Below are 22,477 nucleotides of genomic sequence, written 5' to 3' on the forward strand. Positions count from 1 at the left end.
TTCACTCTCACTTATCTCGCTCACAAATACTCGTCTTCAACCACAGAACACATCAAAAACAAAAAAATAAAACAAACAAAAAAACCATATAAATGTATTTCTAAACCCAGAACGACCCACAAAGCCCCATTACCGATCAATGTAAGACATTTTCAAGCACAGATTGAAAGATTTACCGATCAAATTCGATTTGTCGACGACAGTAGAATCGTTTGCAAGCCGAAATGATGGATTCTAAAGAGTTTTTTAGTTTATGAGCAATACGAAGCCATTAGCCTTGAAAATTTTGAATGAGTTTTTAGTTTTGGTGGGTTCTCAATAAAAAGGTAAGAAGACGAAGAAGTAAGGACAATTTATGTAATTTGGTATGGCGATGATTTCAATTGACATTATTTTTTTAAAATGGGTCATTTGACATTTTGGACCCAAAAATTGGGTCATCCGTACAAATTTCCCAAAGTTTTGCTACAATCTGCTAAATTTGGTGACTTGCAAGTTTATAATTGGCCAATTTTATCACTAGGCAACACCGAGATACTTAGGAAAGAGAAGAAAAACCGAGACACTAAATTGAAAAAGGTCGATGCATTAGAGATTAATTTGAAAATTTTTAAGCCATGCCATTTTTTCAATTGTTAGTCAATGTCCGAATTGTTAACATTTTCGTTCTTAAAATTTATCCTTGTTTTCTCTTAATTTCTTTTAACTATGACTTTCATAATTGTTAGAGAAACACATTTGAAATTCTAATACTAATTTTTAAAAACCACTTTTTTTCTTTAGTGTTCAAAACTTAGTTTAATTTTCCAAAAATGGAATCGAAAGTGGATAATAATAAAAAAAAAAAAAAAAAAAAAAAACTTTGAAAGTAATGTTTAAAAACCAAATCGTTAGCATACGTGACCTAAAAAATAGAACAAAAATTAAGATAAATTATAATATTGTTCTTAAGATAAATTATTATATGCCAAAATAAAATTAGTCATATTATTATGATTTCATTTTAAGTTTTACATTTTTAAAAATTAAGATCGATTTTAAATCCGTTAGTTATGTTTCTCACCAATCTCATATATCGAATTGACATCTTAGCAATTTTTTAAAAAAGTTTTAAGAAGATTAAATTACAAATTGATTCTCCCTTATGGTTTGATAAAAGTAAAATCTCATAAATAACTTCTACCATAAAGACTATTTATGAAAATTTATGAACCATAAAAACTAAATTCTAAGAAACATTTAGGTCATTCTACCACAATAATTTCATATATTTCCAAATATTTAGTTTATTTCATTAGTAGATTTCAATTGGTTTTTTTGGACCATTTAAACCTTAATATCGTGTATCTCTCTTCATAAATAGTTCCTATAGTAAAAATTATACATGATGCTTTTAATCATAAGGATTAAATTCTAATTGTACCATAGGATTTTTTAAAATTTTTTTTTTTTTGTTTGAGTTGTAGGAACCAAATTTACAAGTGTGACATTATGGAAAATTCACGTGCGAGTAAAAGATGAAAAAAACATGGTGAACAATCCACTTTTAATCTTACATAGTACTTTATCTCCATTTAAAACCAAAAAAAAAAGACCTTAATCTTCAATAGCTAAAAGCAAACCATTATCAAATGTAAGCAATTAATTCAATTGGTATGCAAACAAAACTAATATTATGAGTACATATTTTTTAGTCCAATGGTCTTAGGATTACGAATAACTTCTTGATTGATATATATATATATATATATATATATATATTTGTCAGGACTCAAATCTATAATTCATGGAAAGTTAAAGCGATCTACTATTAAAACTAAATTAATAGTGAAAATCTAGAGTCAAATAACCAGAATTGGTTCCATGTATAGTTATTATTTGAGATAATAGATAGTATTTATTTTAGAGCCAAATTCAGGTCAGAGTTTATTTTAGAAATTAGAACAGAAAAGCAGAACGACTAATTCAAGTGCACCTGATGTAGACTAATACTGCACAGGAAACTCGAGCCCCATTTGATTGCCATTTTCAGCACAGCACGCTTTAATTATCGAGATGACTGACGACTAATCTACTCCGTTATGGATTTTTTAACAATCGGCCATGGGGATCCTGCCATTACTGCCTCTATTTCCCATGTTTCTCGAGGACAATTGGTCATGTTTCTGCAGCCATTGGCAGTGACTAGCTGCAAAACCCAAACAGAAGACTCACATATGATTTTATGGTTAAACCCGATGATTTTCTGCAACATATTAGTCTCTTAGAAAAATTAATCTCCAAAACCGATGCTAACGATGTCATGGCATGCTCGATTATCTCTATGAATGTAGCTATGTTAGGTTCTTTGACCATGGTTGTAGTTCACCATATGTAATTTATGCCTCTTATCTACATCTAGCTATTGACTATAGTATACAATTACCGTTATTCAAACATCGAAACCAAACTAAACCTAATTTTTTAAATAACAAGATTGAATTGAATGTCCTATCAAACCCAACAAACTAACTGAAACAAAATTCCAAGCTCTATTTAGTAACAATTTGGTTTTTGAAAATTAAGCCTATAAATAGCTTTTCTGCCTCCAAATTTCTTGATCTGTTATCTACTTTATACCAATATTTTCAAAAACCAAGCAAAATTTTGAAAACTAAAAAAATTATTTTTAAAATATTTTATTTTTCAAATTTGATTAAGAGTTCAACTTTTTTACTTAAGAGAAATGTAAGACATCGTAAGAAACTGGCTTAATTTTAAAAGATCAAAAATCAAAAGATGACCAAACGAGCCCTACGCTAATAAAATTTATATCAAACTACATCCATTATAGTTCAAACAAACAAACTGACTCAATTCAAACAGTTTCAGCCAGAAGCTACCACTACCACCACAATATTGCAGAGAATTTGTTAATTACGTTTCCGAAAGCAACGAAAGTTGAAAACAGCATGTTATATATCAAATTGTAATAATCAGAATTCAGAGGTTTGGGGAATGAGGAATTCGTGGCGTACCAAATCACTTTCAATTCGAACACCGCCAAAGCCTCTAAATCTGTTCAATGCTTCTACGTTGAAAAACTTGGAGGTTTTACTATTCTCCAGGGCTGAGTCTAGTAATGCATCAATGAAGTAGCATCCGGGCTCCACAGTGATGACCTGCAAATTAGCAAGAAAAGGAAACTCTGCATCATTTTTATTCCTAAAATGAATCTTGCAAATGTACCACTTTTGAGACTGGACAAGGACACAATGATGTTATGTCTTCAACCACAAAATGTTCTATTGAGTTAAAATTCACAAGAGGATTCCCGATTCCAGCACTGACTAGCAATTGATTAAAAGTAAACATAAAGATATAGGAAAGAAGACAAGTAAAGGAAACAATCGAGTATTGAATTAAGTACTATAGTGAAAAATAATTGATTCTCTCCGACTCCTAGAACCAAAAAAAGCCTTCAAAAGCAACACACCTAATGCGACCTTAACGAGAAACAAAACGAGAGTTTTTTTGTTTTTTTGGATAAGAGAAACAAACCGATAGTTTTAAAAGCATAGATAGGTCAATTCAGTGTCCCTTTATTTTTCACCTTTTTACAAATAAGTTACATAAAATTTAGACAATCTTTTGTTTTTGTATGTCGAGCTTAGCTCCAAGATAATGAAAGGAATGTTGTTTAGGAAATAATTGGAGAATTAAGGGCATATTAGCAATTAGATAAGTTGTTATGGTAGCTTGATATAAATAGAGAAAGTGGGGAAAGGGAAAGGAAGGCAATATTTTGGTGAGTGATTTAGGGCTTGAGAGAAATATCTCGAGATTGGGAGGATCCAATTTCCAAGTACCTGATCACTTGGTTTATTTTGTAATTCAATTATCGTCTATCTTTCAGTATATTTAGGTTCTATCAAATAATTGCACCTCACTATTAACACTGACACCGAAAGGTAAGCTAAGGAACAATTTGTTATGGTGACTTATGGTTATTAAGAGGTTAAAAGAGTCACCATGGCTATAACTAACCATTCCTTCTTCAAGATCTCGAACTGTACGTAAAGCATTTAGCCCTGGTTCTTTCGGCCTCTCCAAACCCTGTAAAAACATGCCAAATGTTAAGAATTTTTTTTTGCAAACCATTCAAACTTTTCTTTTTCCTATTTTCTATCTGCTCCTTTTAACCCATTCGTCATTTTCTATTTCTTAAGTATGCATTTTTATGCACACATGTGAAGGAGAGAGAAAGAACATGAAGCAACTAATTATCCACTGGAACCTGCAAGTAACCCCCAGGATCATGAGTATCGATACCAAGGAAATGCCCCAGACCATGTGGCATGAAAACAGCCCCAAGACGCTCAGTCATCATGTCTTTTACATCTCTACAAAAAAATATATGTATATCACAACATCCTCCAATTCAAATCAAAAGCATACTGCAAACAAAACAAAAACAAAAATATACGGGTTGGGTTGAGGTCAGGAGGAGAATGTACCCCACAAGTACAGAACCCTCCGTCAGTGACTCAAGAATAGTCTTCTCGGCTAACCTGTTATTTAAAAAGAATGTAAACAAGAAAGCATTTGATCAACATTGACAAGATGTACTGTACCAACCATAAATATAAATATTGAGATGAACAATTAAATGTTAAAACAATGTCAATTTGATGACAGGCTAACAAAATGCACATACCAGAAAGTAAAATAACATTTAAAATGCAAATAACAATTTTTTTAAAAAAAAATTCCACGTGGTTTAATTACAAGCACCTCAACAAATATCATAGGACAATTATTTGACCTTATAACATCTATTAATGGAAAAAAAACTCAAAGGCTTTTTACTATCTCAAATAGCAAAATCACTTTACCTTTTTCACATCATAATGACAACTAGGTCAACCCAGCAACCGATGTATGTATCTAATCTAAGGAATGAAAACGTTAGACTAGAAATGGCATAAATGTGGAAAAGTGGCCATGCAAATTATCACCCTCCCAAATGACTGTTGTCGTATTTATCACCTAAATAGCGACAAAAGTTTAATCACAACGGAATTTTATCCTTCACAATGTGTAGACAAGCTAGATTTATGTATTAAAAAATTCTCAGAAAGAAAACAGTCATCTAGATCTTTTCTTCACCACCTAATGTAAATGAGTCGCACAAATTACTCAAACTATCTTATATGCTCAAAAGAAAATCAAAGACAGGAGAATAAAGCCTACTTGTGCATTTCAACCCAGTTTATTCCAGGTTTCATAACTGATATAACAGCATCATGAGCCTTGAGGACAGCCTGCAACACAGGGCAACAAATTGACATCCACAAGTCTAAAAGAGAAAATAGGAAAGGAAAGGGGAAAAAGGTGGGGGGGGGCGCGGGAAAGGTAACCAATCCTTATGCCAAGGGAATGCTAATTAGGAGAAAAGTTGTGCATTGCATATCAAGAGGTACTTACATTATATATCAGCAACTGATCACTTGTAAATTTACCATTCACCTGCAACAAGGATGAATATATTTTATGGAAATTCAAAATGAATGATATAAGCTAAAGGATTTAAGAAAAGTGTACTTGGAGGCATAATAAAATGTTGCCCTGGGAAAAGTGGCTGCCTTATGATCTTTTTTCCCATGTGATTTTAAATCCAAATGAATTCCTTTAACTTTTTTGAAACAAGAAATGAGAAATTTTCATTGCAATAATGAAAAAAGACTAGTGCTCAAAGAAACTACCAAGATAGAATTGAAGTTCAATTTCACTGCTTTTCTTTCCTCACCCAAAATGTAGAAGCTTCTAATTTCTTCTTTTGAACCACTCCTGGAAAACCTCTAAGGAGGTGATTATCTTTGACTTGGAATATTTCTCATTCCTAACATTATTGGGGAAAATGAACAATGATTGCTAATTTTTCTCAACTTTTAAGAGAATCTACTATCATTTTCCAAAAAACTAACCAACCTTCTATTAGGTACTTAAACACCTTGGAGAACCACACCCCCAACTATTGAAATGAGAGAGCCAAGCCACTTAAGTACCACATTGGTCATCCCATTTTAACCGATGTGGGACAAAGGTAGTCAATACTACCTTGGTTCCTAATACCTTCTTGTCAAGACCAATGGGTACTCGTAATTTCTTCCTACCTCCAAATGGTGGCCAAATTACACATTCAAGTTTCCATCATTGTGGAAATCTAAACTTGGCCAAACAAAGAGTCCCGAAAACATCCCTGACTTAATTACGGAAAAATGTGTGAACTGGATTTTGCAACAGTTCAATCAATGAATTTTCACACCAAATCAAATGAGAGAAAGAAAGAGAAATCTTAAGCTTGCTTTTCATGTCTTCAGCAAAACCCATGTCATTTTCATACCAGATGCAGAAATAAAGGTTATGAATACAATAGCTGATCATCTCCATGGAAATAGGAGAGGCTTTGGCAACAGCAACTATGGCTGACAATTGAGCAGATGCAGAATGAGGTGGAGAAAGAGGATGGCTAGGCAAAGGGAGAGATGTGGAAAAAGAAAAAATAAAGAAGAAAAAGTCTAGACTCAAGAGGGTAGACAGAGGCAGGACAGAAAGAGTAGGCCGAAGGGACATAACAGAAGAGTGGCTAGGGTTCCGAAAATAAAAGTTGGGGCCAGCATTCACCATACGGAGACAACGGAAAGACAGAGGAGGCTAAATCCAATGGGGAGCAGTAGAAGATGGTAGGGAATGATAAATCGGTGGAAAAGCAGAGGCCGGACAGAGGAGTAGTTAGGGACCTAGGGTTTAGGAAAGAAAAGTGGGAAAGAGAAAGGACTGGTGTGTGACAGATGAAAAACAATGGGAACAGTTGATTGAATGTGGTGATTGGCAAGGGTCAAATGAATTCATTCATCTGTTATCCATTAAAATAATATAACTCGAAACCAGTTTCAAAATTTGTTTTTACTTTACAAAATTTCAAACTATGGTTGGATTTTTCAAGATTTCAAAATGAAGGATTTAAAAGTTTTTCAAATCACATAATTTAAAATAATTTCTTATACTTTGGTTCCAATAGAAGCATAAAGTGAAGAAATTTACAACTTCACTTAGAATGAAACAAAATAAAGTAATGTCACCCACAGGGAATGAACAAGTAATGTCAGATCCATAAAACTGGTATTCTGCTCCCATATCAAACAAAGTCATATCACCATCTTCCAACGTCTGCATAAAATAGATAAAATATCAACTTAGTATGCTTCACAAAAGATTCAATGAGGAAGTTAGGATTATCAGTGTCTACTTGTAGAATATATATATTCCTACAGGAAACAAACACCGATCAAATAAGATTACAAAATGAGGACTACAACAGAATACTAAAATCAAAGGACAACATTATTTTAATTCAACATACTCTGTCGTTTGGAGCTGCAGCATGTCCATAGTGAAGAACGGCACTGCAACATAGAATATCATTCATGAGTAAGCAACACTCTCACCAATGTAAATGTTTAGTTTTCAGAAATAAACAAATTGAATGACTACATCCACAGTCCAGAACCACCGTTGGGCTTCCCCTCCCCCAAAGAGTAAATAAACAAGTCCACTGACAAAGGCATGCAGCCAACATCAAGTAAAGGCACGAAAAGCTTAAATGACCCTAGGGCAGTTTCAAAAGACAGGTAGATGACTTTTAGCAGACTTGCCTATTCTCTCCAGTGGCACATATGCAGGTGTACGAGCAGTGCCTACATCCACCATACATGTAAGTGTGGTGAAGAAATAAGCTTTCCAGTTGATATTCTTTAATGCCCACCTTGATGTTTCTCATGACCTGGAACAGACGCATGCTCTTTCATGTTATCAACAAACCTCTTACAACTTTCACTCGTCCATATAAACATAGATATTAAAATAGAAGCATAAGCATAGCACTTAAATGCAAATATTCAAGTCATGGAAATCTATCATAGAAGTGGCTACCTTTTTCTATTTGAAAAGAATTGTTACCTGAACATGAGCTTCTGAGCTAATATCGTTGGCAAATTGGATGAGAGCAAGCTCCAGCTCCGATTTCAAGACACGACATTCAGTCAAAACAGGATGCAAGGTATTCAAATCAGTTACAAATGTATCGATCCCCTGAACGAAAAAGTAGAAAAAGCAGTCAAACACCACTATTTCCCAAAAACAGCACACATAAAATAAGCATAATGAATGAGCCTTGCAAAACTCGTGGCCCATCTAGATGCAGAAAATGCAGCAATGCCTCTGATGATAAAATCCAATGAAACCAAAAGCCTTACTTTAAGATTTTTGAAAAATATATTAGATAAAGCATAATTGGTGGAAAAAGAACCTCAAAATTTGCTGGTACTGCGAAATTGTTGCTATCGGTGTTCAACCCATGTAAGAGGAATAGTAATGGTTTCTCCATTTCCGGGTATTGTTTGTGCAAAACAGCTGCAATTTCATCGGTATAATATGCCATACTGACATCATATTTTTCCTACAAAACATATTCAGTAAAATAAGCTCATAAACACAACAATGCAGCAAGTGTTGGTTACCATACACCACCTTGAAATATGACAGAGGCTTTATTTCTCCCGACCAGACAGCATAATCAGGAGGTAGCTTCGGAGCGAACAGAATTGACTTTCCACTGGCGATGTCCTATACAAAATTCGTAATACAAAACAATAATGTAAAAGGAATGACTTCATTTGCATTAATACATATGTCAAAACAGCTTTACTGGCAGCTATACAATTAAACCTAAGAGAGTATCCATTGAAAGAACACAACCTAACCAAACAATTATAAAATAAATAAATAACTGCAATTATTCAGTACTGACATACAAACTTCCATGAGTTTCAATAATACATAATATAAAATTTAGCCATTCCATGAAGTAATTAACTTACAATAGCGCCATAAAATCCAGGCTCTATGACTCCAAACAGATAAGCAAAATAACTCTCTTGCCTGTAAATAAAATCAATCATTAATTAAAATTCGTCATGCTAACTGTACTAATTACTGAGAAGCAAAAAGAATTTGCAATCGATGTAGAATTTCTAGTAACACTCCAAGAACTCATCTCATTCAGGACGACAACGTTATATCAGTGTTAACAAATTACTTTCGACAGCCTTCTGTCAGTGCCACGGCACACAATTCAATAATTCCGAGAGAGAGCTTTCTAAAACAAGTAGTTCTAGTTCTAGACTAATTGCAAAGCCGCGACGGAAAGAATAGCAGAGTTTAGAGCACAATTTGAGACAATATTAAAAAACCGAACAGTGATTACCACGAATATCGAGTACCTGAAGAGTTCGAGGTGGTCCGTATCGTAGCGCGTTCGCTCATCGCCTCCCTAAAAATTCGAGACAATCGAAGAAATGGAGTGAGAAATCTTACAGAAGTCACAAACAGGATGATACTAAATCAAATGGTGAGTTGCAGAGAGGTTTACCTGAAGCAATACAATGCCTTGGAGAGGATGAGCGGAGTCCGCAAGGTGTTGGCGAAAGGACTTGAGCAACTTTTCTCTATTGGTGACGTAAAGCTCCACCGGCACCGGCGGAGGAGTTAGAAGCGAAGGCAAAGCCATGGGAGTGGCTTCAACAATCAACAGTTCGGCCAATCAAAATAGCGTCGATACTGAAGAAAATCAATCGGCATATCCCCGAGATTTCTGTAGCCAACGAGGAATCAGAGCGATATTGTTCCTTCCTTTGGCTTCGGGATTGCGCTTGCAAGAGTCCGGAGAATCTTAACCACTCTAGGACCGTTTGGTAAAATAAAATTATTGAAAATTTTCTAAAACCGAGCTCAATTGAGCTCAATTATTCCAGATAAAAAAAAAAAAAAAAAAAAAAAAAAAAAAAAAAATCAAAAGTATCCTTACAATTACTTTCGAATAGAAATCGAAAGTGTGTTTTGTTTAAAAAATATTCTTAAATTTTCGAAAGTTTAAAAGATGCATTACATAAACACAAACCATTATACTAGAATCTATATTCAAATATCTTCAACTTTTAAAAGTTGCATAAATACTTTAACTTTACAAAACCAAAATTTAAAAATGCTTTTGCATGGGCGGTATCTGTGGGTTGTTCGGAGTGAGGTTGGGAGATCTTGGTGCTTGAAAGCTATCTTGCGAAATAGAGATAGATTCAAGCATTTGGTTCATTTGATGGTTGGCGATGGTCGGTCTTGTTTTGTTTGGTGGATCATTGGTTGCCAAAGATGCGATTTTGGATTCATATGGGTCTACGGTGGTTTATGATGTAGGGAGTAGTTTGGAGGCGCGGTTGTCGGAATTCATGGATGGTGAGGGAGGTTGGAGTTGGCCTACACTGTCTTGGGAGCTTCTTGAGATCTGGGGTCTTATTCAGGCAGTGGGGCCGAAGGTGAGGGGGGAAGATTATTGGGTGTGGGTACCGGATGCTAGGGGTCGGTTTTCTATCGCTAGTGCATGGGAGAGTTTGCGTCCTCGTCGTCCTCTGGTATTTTGTGGGCGGGGTGACATTCCGCGTTAGGGGGGTGCCTGGAGGTGTGGAGTCACGAGATCATTTATTTTTTGAGTGTGAGTTTGGGATAGAGGTGTAGTCTGGTGTGTTGTGTCTCTCGTCGTATCGGGTGGCGAGTTGGGATATAGAGTTGAGTTGTTTGTGTCGAGTGGGGTCGAGTAGCGTAATAAGTTATTGCGTGTTTTCTGGGTAGTGTCTTCCATTAGGCTCACATTACAGAGAACGGTAATCGCGCAACTAGCAATTGAATAGCACCGGAGGCTTGGTGTTAGCCATGGTTCAGCCTTATGGCCTTTACGATTCGTGCTTGTCTTTTCTGCTGGCGGTCTTCTTAGTCTTATATAGTGTGTTTACGGATGTTTTTCTTGCTGTACTTCCCGTTGTTCTTTGTTTTCGCTGTTGTCCCTTGTTTGTGGGAGTTTGTTTTCTTTTCTCTGGCTTTCTCTTTAGTGGTCTGCGAGTTTGTTTCCTTTTGTGTTGATTTTGTTATGATCTTATCTTGTAGGCTTTGTATTGGGTTTTGTTATCCTGTCTTTGTTTGTGCTTTGATGCTTTGATGCCTTGATCTCGACTATGGGATCCCCTTGTTGTTATATAATAATATCACCTATTCTAAAAAAATAAAAATGCTCCTATACTAATAGTGATCAATTTGTTTGAAAATTTCCAGGCTTTGAAAAGAATAAGTTTAAAACAAATTATATAGAGATATCATCTTTTTTTCATATAGATAATCCAAATTTTCTTTTATTTGTCCAATTTTTACACCAATTTTGTCACAACAAAATATAAGTCATAACTTCAAGTTAAAGCATAAAATCCCAAAAAACTCTAAAAATAAAAACCTCTCTTTAAAACTTACCAAAACTATAAATAGCCAAATACAAAAAAATAAAAATAAAAAAATAAAAACGTATTTGGCTATTAACACACTCAACTACTAACTTATAATCTTTTGAAAATATATAAATCGTAAAGTCCCCTTGGAGGGGATTCTTTTTAATGAGATAAACAAAAGGTTAAATAGTTAACAAGAAGGAAAGTAAAAGGAGACAAAAAAAAAAAAAAAAAAGTGATGGATCATAGATTGAAATAGGGGAGATAAAGAAAATGAAAGAGGTAATGAGGTGTGAATAAATCAATTTTAACTTTCTTTTAAGAGTAACAATGCAACTTTTGAAAATTTATAGATATTTATGCAAAGAAGTATTCACGGTTTTTGTTTATATTTTACCAGTAGGTATTTTTTAATTTTTCTTTAAGATTAAGGATATTAAAATTAAAGGGTATTTTTCAAACAACATCCAAAACTAACTGTAAGGATACTTCAAACTTTTTTTTTTTTTAAATCAAGTACATTTTTTTAACTCTTAAAAGTTCGGGGATATTTTTAACCCAAAGTATAAATTTAAGGGAATTTTACATAATTTAGCCTATTAAAAATTATGATGTCTATGATTTAAATCTCCTATCACAATTGTACTTAAAAAGAGAAAAGAAAAAAAAAAGGTTGAATACACAATTGTATGTATTTATTGCACTCATATTTTGGTTGATTTGTTTTGAATATACCTGGGAAATTGTCAAGAAAGCTTCAAAATGTTCCTCTCTACACGGTACATTTTTTTGGGAAAAAGTTCAAATAGTTTTTTTTTTTGGTGCTTTCTGGCCGAGATCGAACCCCAAAATTTGAATAAGAGATTAACCTTTTCATATCATATTCAAATTATCGATTCTTTTGAACTTTCTTGGTGGAACCTTGATTAGGATAAAATTTGAAAATATGTAAGATTTGGTATAATATTTGCAAATATTACATAATATTTGGAAACTCGATGTTCATCTTGGCTGAGATTTCACCAAGAAAGTCCAAAAGAATTGGATGAAAACGTTAGTTTTTTTTAATTCAAATTTTTGTGGCGATTTTGGGCGGGAAGCACTAAGAAAAACTATTGAACGATTTTCTAAAAAGTGCTAGGTGTGAAATATGAAAATAATTTAGGATTATTTCTAATAATTTTCCAATATACTTTCATAAATATCTCATAATTATTAATGTTGAGTTTAATGCCCTAAAACTTGTAGATAGTAAATGCTATTAATTGATTGTCATTAATAAAGAGTTATAGATATTAATTCAATAAATGTTATTGTTTGTGTTGTTTGTCTATTTTGTCTTAATAATCATAAATCAAATAAACTATCATCCAAGGCTGCCTTATGAGTCTTGAATTGTATGTGGAGACATACACGGATCAATGTTCAAGATACAGCCTAAAAGGTATATGGTATAGGGATAAGGTTGCGTACCTTATCTTGGTAATACTATGGATACGACCTACTTTGTATTTGATACAAACACAATGATCCAAAGCGTTCGTGTAGTTGACATGCAAGTGGGGTATCCTATGCAATGAGTTTGCATAAGACTGGACCACGAAATAGTAATCACTATATATAATACTGTTAACTAGTTATGCTCTTATTTCAATAGGATGACCTAGGCAACTTAGTCTTAATCTTGAGTATATGTTCACAAGGGAACATAATAATACAAAATGGAATTCGCTCCTTTCCACCTTAAAAGGGTAAGTAAATGAGTGTTCCCTTAAATGGTACCTTCAGAATTTGAACATTGGCCTGAGAGGGGTTTCTGTTTATTGATTGGACCATAAACAGGTTGTTCATTAAAGTAGTCAGAAGTAATCTTAGGGTAAAGTGATAATTTGACCCAATTGAAGTTATGAACACTGGCGAAGGACTAATTTGATGTTTTGGTTTATATCTATGGACACAGAAATATATCTATAGTGAGAAGAGTGCAACCGTGGATCTTTAGTGAAGTGTATCCATAGTTAACGAATATTAATTAACTTGGTTAATGAGTTTAGCCAATTAATCTCATATTGTTCGAGCTTTTGATCTATAGGTCCACCAAGTCCCTTTGTTAGCTCACTAGATGATATTTAAGAAGGATGACTTGAATTATTCAAATTAATTTGAGGAAATCATATATTAATGTGATTAATATATAATTGATTATGGATATGATCTATAGTTCAAATTAAATTGGAAAGTAATATTTGAATAAGATTCAATTAATTAATTCAAGTGAATTAGATTCACAAAGAATTAATTAATATAGAGGTATTGCACATATATACGATGTTTATGATAATCAAATATATATATACATTAAATTAGATTTAATGTATAAATAATTATTTAAGTAATGTGAAAATTAAATTAAATAAGTGTTATTTAAATGTGTTGATTGATTAAATAAGTGTTGTTTAATTAATTAATTGTGGCAAAGGGAAATAGGAAAAGAATTAGGAAAAGGGTTTGACATTTCTCTATATAAAGACTTCCCTATGGCTCCTTTGGGGGGATACTGATACATCACTGACAATACACAACACACAAGTATTATTGTGCAAAATTTGTCCTAACCCATAAAGAGAATCCTATTTATTCTCTAAATCTCTTTCTTCTCTCTTCTCCCAATAGTTGGATACCACATATCCTTCTATTGAAATAAGGTTACTCTCATGGTAGTGTTCAATATCACGATTAGGTTTCAATTTAACTTGTACACCATTTACAACGAATAACTTTAAAGGAAGGAGAATTAGGAACAAACACCCATGTATTGTTTTTCATCAAAGCATTGTACTCATGTTGCATTGCATCTCTCCATTCAACACTTATAACAGCCGAACGAAAAGATGATGGTTCACTGGGAAGAGAAGGTTGAAGAGAGGAATGAGTATACCAAGCCTTAGGTTTAAAAATTCCAGCTTTAGACTTAGTCACCATGGGGTGAATGTTGGTTGTTGAAGGAAGAGAGACAGGCTGTGAGGTAGGTTGAAAATGTGGCTGAGAAAAAGACTGTGAAGAAGACAAAGAAGATGGCTATGAGGTGAGTTGTGATGGAGAAATGGAAAAAAATTGAGATGGATTTGGTAATGGTTGGTTTGAAACAAGACTATGCACAAAAGAAGGTAAAGAATGAGGTGGAGAGGAGGCTACTAAAAAGGTATATGAGATAGAATGGGTTGAAGAAGGTGATATGGGCGTGGGAGTGGGTAAAGTAGAGGTGGAAGAAGGGAAAGAGTTGAAGCCATGGTGAGCAAGAGATGGTGAAGACATGGGACTTGGAGTAAAACCCAGAGGAAACACGAGTGAAACATTAGTTGAAGTGGACATCGAAGTAGAAGATGACGGTAAAGAGGAATTTAAAGAAGGGGGCAAAGAAAAACTCATATCAAACATAGATGAATTAGGAAAAGATTGTTCAACAGATGGGGACTTTACAGAACCAAATGAGAAAGAAGTTTTGGAACAAGAAAAGACAAATTCATCGAACACCACATGTCTAGAAATATATAAACGACCATATAAAGGATCTAAACAAATATGGCCTTTATGATTAAACTATAACCAACAAAAATACACTATGTTGAGCGAAAAAAAAGCTTATGAGAATTGCAAGGTCGTAAAAAAGGCAAACAAGAACAACCAAAAGCACGAAGTAAAGAATAATTAGGAGAATTGTGATACAACATTTGATAAGGAGACTTATTATCAAGAACAGAATTTGGTAACCGATTTATTAGATATATAAAGGGTTGAAAAGCAAAACTCGAAATAGAAAGAAGTGTGATTGAGCAAGTAAGGCTGCCTCATTTTAACAATATGATGATTCTTACGTTCAACACGCCCATTTTGTTGTGGAGATGAGAAATATTAATAAGATGTTTAGATGTATTTGGAGTGTGAATAACTTGTTGGAGTAAAACAGGTTTGACGGAATTTGAAAAATAAATAGAATCAACTTTAAAAATCAAAATGTGCTTACCATTGCCCACCACGACTTACTCACCCTTATGAGAAGGGAGAGGATTCATAAAGAAGATGAATCCGAAGTTAAGTGGTGTGTAGCACCAGAATCCATATACCACCTCTTATCAAAATGTTGGAAGTTAGAAAATAAGGAAGAGTCTTGGGCAAAGGGTTATACCTAGGTTAAGGGAATTGATTATGAGGAGACTTTCTCACCTGTTGCCATGCTTAAGTCTATCTGGATCCTTCTATCCATTGCCTCATATTATGACAATGAGATTTGGCAAATGAATGTCAAGACTGCCTTCTGAATGGAAATCTTGATGAGACCATTTATATAGAGCAGCCTGAAGGATTCATAATCTAAGGTCAAGAGCAAAGGGTTTGTAAGCTTAATTGGTCCATTTATGGACTGAATCAAGCTTCTCGATCTTGGAACATAAGGTTTGATACTGCGATAAAATCTTATGGCTTTGATCAAAATATTGATGAGCCTTATGTTTACAAGAGGATCATCAACAGTTCAGTAGCTTTCTTAGTGTTATATGTAGATGATATCCTACTCATTAGGAATGATGTAAGTCTACTAACTGAAAGTTATGAACTTTCTAGCGACCCAATTCCAAATGAAAAAATTGGGAGGGGCTCAGTTTGTTATGGGAATTCAGATCTTTAGAGATTGAAAGAATAAAATGCTAGCTTTGTCTCAAGCATCGTACATTGACAAGATGCTTGTCAAATATTCGATGTAGAACTCTAAGAGAGACTTACTACCTTTCAGGCATGGAGTAATATTGTCTAAAGAGCAGTGTCTTAAGACACCTCAAGAGGTTGAGGAAATGAGATAGATCCCCTATGCATCGGCTGTTGGCAACCTGATGTATGCGATGTTATATACGAGACCTGACATCTGCTATGCGGTGGGGATAGTCAGTAGATATCAATCTAATCCAGGATTTGATCACTGGACCGCCATTAAAAATATCCTCAAGTATCTGTGGAGAACAAGAAACTACATGTTCATGTATGGTTCTAGGCATCTGATCCTTACTGGATACACGGACTCTGATTTTCATACTAACAAGGATTCAAGGAAATCCACTTTAGGATCAGTGTTCAATCTAGGAAATCCACTTTAGGATCTTTCTGCACGCTAAGCGATCGTTTAAGAAATCGCGAACAATCGTTTAGAGATGCAGGTGTACGATCGTTCAAGAAGGCGGGTGCTATCGTATAGGCTCTCAACACTAAGCGATCGAATACTTTCACACCGTGAGTAAACTTTCATATCTTTTTCGTAACCGTTGCAATGAAAACAATTTTCATTTTATTCTTCAGTTACAAGAATTGAATTCAACTTCCCACTTTCGCACGAATCCAAAGAAAACTTTGGCCAATTATCTCATAATCACTCAATTAATTAAATAATGAATATAATCATATTATATTCTTAACCTATAGTTTAATATCATCTATTAACTATAGTGTTTTCTCCTCTACTTGATATAAATCATATTTATATCCAATTTCCTCCAATATAATGTATCTCATATATTTAGTCAATCATATCATATATAATTAACCAGTTCAATTATATCATATATAATCGAACTTCGTCTTGTCAATTTGAACATTTCAAACTAACCCAAAAACTGATTCTCAACTTTTATCCAAGTTACCAAGGGGACCTTATAGACCTATGGCTTGAAGCTCCAGCGGTACGTAAATAGCTGACTAAACTCTTTAGCCATGAGATCCACCATTCGTTAACTATCAGGCATTCCACTAAAGACCGATAACTGAACTCTTCTTACCACAGATATATTTTTGTGTTCATCAGATATAACCAATCATGAGTACGATAACCCTTCACAAATTCTTGTAAGTACAGTTGGACCAAATTACCATTTTGCTCATGTAGTTACATCCCACTCCTTAAGTACCACTGATTCCTCTAATGAACAATACAACATAGTCCAACTATGTGTGAATGCCTCTCGGGCCAAGAGAAAGTGTATGGCGCCACATCGTTCAAGTCCTGGAATCAGCTCTTAAGGGAGTTATCTATCTACTTACCCCTGCTTCGAGGAATGAGTGAATTTCATCTTGTGTAGTTGAGTTCCCAACTCCCAAATCAGACGAATCCCCAAAGTAGTAGGTTTTAGTCGGCGAACTGGCCACTCGCACCCATACAAATCAAATGACCATCCTCAATGGCTGGAGTTTCCAATTCACTCAAGATTGAGGTCATGTTACCTATGGTCATCCTAGTGAAGTGAAGTCTCTGTCGTGAACGGTGTTATATAACGAGACGTTAACACTTTGTGGTCAGGGCTTATACAAAGTCTTTGTATAGGACGTCCCCGCTCGCATGTCCCCTACACGAATGATCAGGATCAGACTATCTGTGACAAGTCACAACACTTGTAACTATTCCACAAAGCAGGCCGCATCCATAACATTACCAAGATAAGATTTCCCTCCTATATCCATATACTACAGACCATTTTGGTTATCACTTAAGACATGATCCACTTGTATGTCATCACATACATGCTTAAGTTATATAAAGACAACCAGGGATTTTAGTTTATTGGTTTGTGGTAAAGCAAACAAAACATTCAGATGAGCAAAATCAAGAAGTGAAGTAAATATCATATATTGTACATCACAGGTGTTCGTACAAACTGTTTACAAACTATAATACACGAGACTTTAGGGCATCAACCCCAACACCTTGAAGTGTTCGTAATGAATATGAGGTGTAGATTAAGGCTAATTCATTGGCCCGACTTCACATATTGCCTGACATATCTGATGTTTTGGCCAAGAGGGTTGAGAACATGGTCATTGCACGCAAGATCATTGACTCGTTGCAAGATTTGTTTGAACATCAATTCTTACTTTTCAAGCACAAAGGGATGGATGACAAAGCCAGTATTGCCAGTTCCTAAGTTAAACTCCAGGAAGAGAAAGTAGTTATTGCTGACTCTGTTGAAGTTCATGGAAGATAAGTGTTTTCTGAAATGGAACTTGGAGCTTATTTTGGTTCTGATACTAATCCCACTACTCTCCAAAAGAGGAGGATATCTAAAGACAATAAATGTGATTTATTGGTCTAAGAGACGTGTTTGGTAGAGAATGATGATTCTGCATGGATCCTTTATTCAGGTGTTATTAATCATGCCAATTCCTCTTACCAAGGATTTAGTTCCTGGCAAACATTGCCACAGGGAGAGAGGACTCTTCGAGTCGGTACTGGTGAGGTTGTTTCAACTGTTGCTACAAGAAAGTTGAAGTTATTTTTGGACAAGAGTTATTTGTTACTGAATAATGTTTTCGCAGTTCCTCATATTAAGAGGAACTTAATCTCGGTTTCTTGTCTCATCAAACAAGGTTATACCGTCTCCTTTTATGAGAATAAAGTTTTTATTTTCAAGAATGAAATGAAGATTGGTTTTGGTTAAATGGAAAGTAACTTGTATGTACTAAGGCCTTTAGTCATAAAAGCCTTGACAACAACAGCTAAAAGACGAAAGGTTTCTCTTAAAAAAAATACCCATCTTTGACATCTAAGGTTAGGTCACATCAATCTCAATAGGATCGAGCAGTTGGTGAAATATGAACTTCTAAAGACAGAAGAAAACTCCTTGCCGGTGTGTGAATCATGCCTCGAAGGCAAGATGACCAAATGACCTTTTACTAGAAAAGGTTACAGAGCCAAGGAAGCCTTGGAGCTTGTATATTCAGACCTTTGTGGTCTGATGTGTGTTAGGGCTCGAGGTGGGCATGAATATTTCATTTTTTTCATAGATGATTATTCAAGGTTTGGGTATCTCTACCTAATGCAACGTAAGTCTGAAGCCCTTGACAGGTTCAAGGAGTATAAGGCTGAAATTGAAAACTTGTTAGGTAAGAAGATAAAAACACTATGATCTGATCATGGAGGAGAGTATATAGATCTCCAATTCCAGAACTATATGATAGAACATGGGATTGCATCCCAACTGTCGGCCCCAGGTACACCTCAGCAGAATAGTGTATCAGAAAGAAGAAACAGAACCTTGTTGGACATGGTTCGGTCTATGATGAGTTATGCTCATCTTCCAGACTCGTATTGGGGTTTTGTAGTGGAGACTGCATGCTACATTTTGGACAACGTTCCCTCGATAAGTGTTTCTGAAACACCTTTTGAGTTGTGAAGAGGCCGTAAAGGTAGTTTACACCATTTCAGGATTTGGGGGTGTCTGGCACATGTGCTAGTGTTAACCCGAAGAAGTTGGAACCACGTTTGAAAGTTTGCTTCTCTGTAGGCTACCTTAGGGAAACGATGGGTGGATACTTCTATGATCTGAGTGAGAACAAAGTGTTTGTTTCTATAAATGCTATCTTCTTGGAAGAAAACCACATTTGAGATTATAAACCATGAAGTAAGCTTGTTTTACGTGAGATTTATAGTGAGATTGAGACTACTGAGGGTTCAACAAGAGTTGTTGAACAGACTGATAGATCAACAAGAGTTGTTGATGTCGGTACATCTAGTCAACCAGCTCAAGAGTTAAGACTGCCTCAACGTAGTGGGAGGGTTATGAACCCACCAAATCGCTATATGGGATTGACTGAAGCCCATAACGTCATTTTTAGTGATGGGTCGAGGATCCATTGTCTTTTAAGAAAGTAATGGAGGATGTTGACAAGGATGAATGGATTAAAGCCATGAACCAGAAGATGGAGTTTATGTACTTCAATAACGTCTGGGAGCTTGTGGATCCGCCTGACGAGGTAAGATCTATTGGGTGTAAGTGGATCTATAAGTGAAAGCGAGGTCTAGATGGAAAGGTGCAAACCTTTAAGGCTAGACTCGTGGCAAACAGTTATACCCAGGTTGAGGGAGTTGACTATGAATAAACTTTCTCACCTGTTGTCATGCTCAAGTCTATCAGGATACTCCTGTCCATAACCACATTTTATGATTATGAGATATGGCAAATGGATGTCAAGACTACCTTTCTTAATGGTAATCTTGAGAATACTATCTAAATGGCTCAACCAGAGGGGTTCGTAGTTTCAGATCAAGAGCAAAAAGTATACAAGCTTAATAGGTCCATTTATGGGCTGAAACAAGCGTCTAGATCGTGGAACATTAAATTTGACATTGTGGTCAAGTCGTTTGGCTTTGATCAGAACGTTGATGAGTCTTGTGTTTATAAGAAGATCATCAATAGATCAGTAGCTTTCCTGGTACTGTATGTGGATGATATCCTACTCATTGGGAATGATGTAGGGTTTCTGACTGACATTAAAAAATTTCTAGCTGCCCAGTTCCAAATGAAAGATTTGGGTGAGGCAAAGTATGTTCTAGGGATCCAGATCATTCAGAATCGTAAGAACAAAAAGTTAGCCTTGTCTCAAACATCGTACATCAATCAAATATTGATCAGGTATAGGATGCAGGATTCCAAGAGGGGTTTGTTACCCTTCAGGTATGGAATCATATTGTCTAAGGATCAATGTCCTAAGATACCTCAAGAGGTTGAGGAGATGAGACGGATTCCCTATGCTTCAACTGTAGGAAGCTTAATATATGCAATGTTGTGTACCAGACCCAACATTTGCTATGCAGTAGGGATTGTCAGTCAGTATCAATCCAATCCTGGTTTTGATCACTGGACGGCGGTCAAGACGATCCTCAATTAACTTCAGAGAACGAGGGACTACATGCTTATGTATGGAGATAAAGATCTGATCCTTACAGGATACATGGACTCTGACTTTCAGACCAATAGAGATTCTCGTATATCGACATCGGGATCAGTGTTCACTCTAAATGGAGGGGCTGTATCTGGCGAAGCATCAAGCAAGGATGCATCGCAGACTCCACTATGGAAGCCGAATACGTAGCCACTTGTGAAGCAGCTAAGAAGCTTGTTTAGCTGATAAATTTCCTTACAATTTTGGAAGTTGTTCCAAATATGGATTTTCCAATCACTCTCTATTGTTATAAAAAAGGGGCTGTGGTAAATTCGAAGGAACCTCAGAGTCATCATCGAGGCAAGCATATAGAGCAAAAATACCACTTGATCAAGGAGATTGTGCTTCACGGTGATGTGATAGTCACAAAAATCGCGTCGGAGCACAACATTGTTGATCCCTTTACAAAGGCTCTCACGGCTAAAGTGTTAGAGGGTCACATAAAGAGTCTGGGTCTGCGAGACATGCGACATTTTGTCTAGGGCAAGTGGGAGATGATACTAAGGTATGCCCTTGTTTATTGTATATTTTACATGTATTTATCTTGTATTGTACATTAGTCTCCCGAGGCATTAGGACAAATGGGAGATTGTTAGGATTGGTGTCCTAATTCTCCCGGAGTCTGGTAATTTGTAATATATACACATTATTATGAATAAAATAAGATTTATTTTATCTGACATTTACTCATATCCAATAAACAAAGCTCCATGATTATTGTATGTAAACTTAAGCATGTATATGAGATATACAAGTGGATCATGCCATAAGTGATAACCTAATAGGTTTGTAGTATAAGGATTAAGGAGGGATTCCTGATCCTGGTGACACTACGGATACAACCCACTTTGTAGAGATTTGCAAGTGTTGTGAACTACTGCAGGTGGTAGATCCTGACCATTCATATGGAGACATGCGAGCGGGGGTGTCCTATACAAAGATTTTGTATAAGACCGAACCACGAGATGACTAGTCCTATATATAACGTCATTGATATTGGAGACTTACATCTCACCTAAACGACATAGGTGACATTACCTCAATCCTGAGTGTTTTAAGAACTTTTGCCTTTGAGGATGGCCCTTTGATTAGTATGGGAGAAAGTGGCCAGATTGCCAACTCGACATGCCTACCTTTTAGGGATTTGTTTGATTTGGGAGCTGGGAACTCAGTTACACAAGATGAAATTCACTCCTTCCCCGAAGCAGGAGTAAGTAGATAGATTACTCCCTTAAGGGCTGATTCTAGGGCTCGAACATAGTGGCCACAACTTCTCTTTGGAAGAGAGGACTCACTCATAGTAGGACTATGACTTATGTTTATTAGAGGGATCAGTGGTACTTAAGGAG

At 35.5% G+C, this 22,477-nt stretch overlaps 1 protein-coding gene across 1 annotated transcript; it reads right to left on the bottom strand.

Annotated features, from left to right (window-relative positions):
* Positions 1-1,783: 1,783 nt before the first annotated feature.
* Positions 1,784-9,820, bottom strand: LOC120071787 (xaa-Pro dipeptidase). Its single transcript, XM_039024169.1, has 16 exons — positions 9,473-9,820; positions 9,324-9,373; positions 8,922-8,982; positions 8,572-8,667; positions 8,351-8,500; positions 8,002-8,133; positions 7,698-7,825; positions 7,406-7,448; positions 7,129-7,212; positions 5,467-5,508; positions 5,233-5,303; positions 4,497-4,550; positions 4,277-4,382; positions 4,027-4,095; positions 3,018-3,161; positions 1,784-2,188 (listed from the first exon to the last, which is right to left on the bottom strand). Exons 1-16 carry the CDS (start codon positions 9,608-9,610, stop codon positions 2,072-2,074), a joined length of 1,485 nt encoding a protein of 494 aa, XP_038880097.1. The 5' UTR covers positions 9,611-9,820; the 3' UTR covers positions 1,784-2,071.
* Positions 9,821-22,477: the final 12,657 nt, after the last annotated feature.

Source organism: Benincasa hispida, chromosome 2 (genome assembly GCF_009727055.1).
Source record: "Benincasa hispida cultivar B227 chromosome 2, ASM972705v1, whole genome shotgun sequence".
Lineage (NCBI taxonomy): Eukaryota > Viridiplantae > Streptophyta > Magnoliopsida > Cucurbitales > Cucurbitaceae > Benincasa > Benincasa hispida.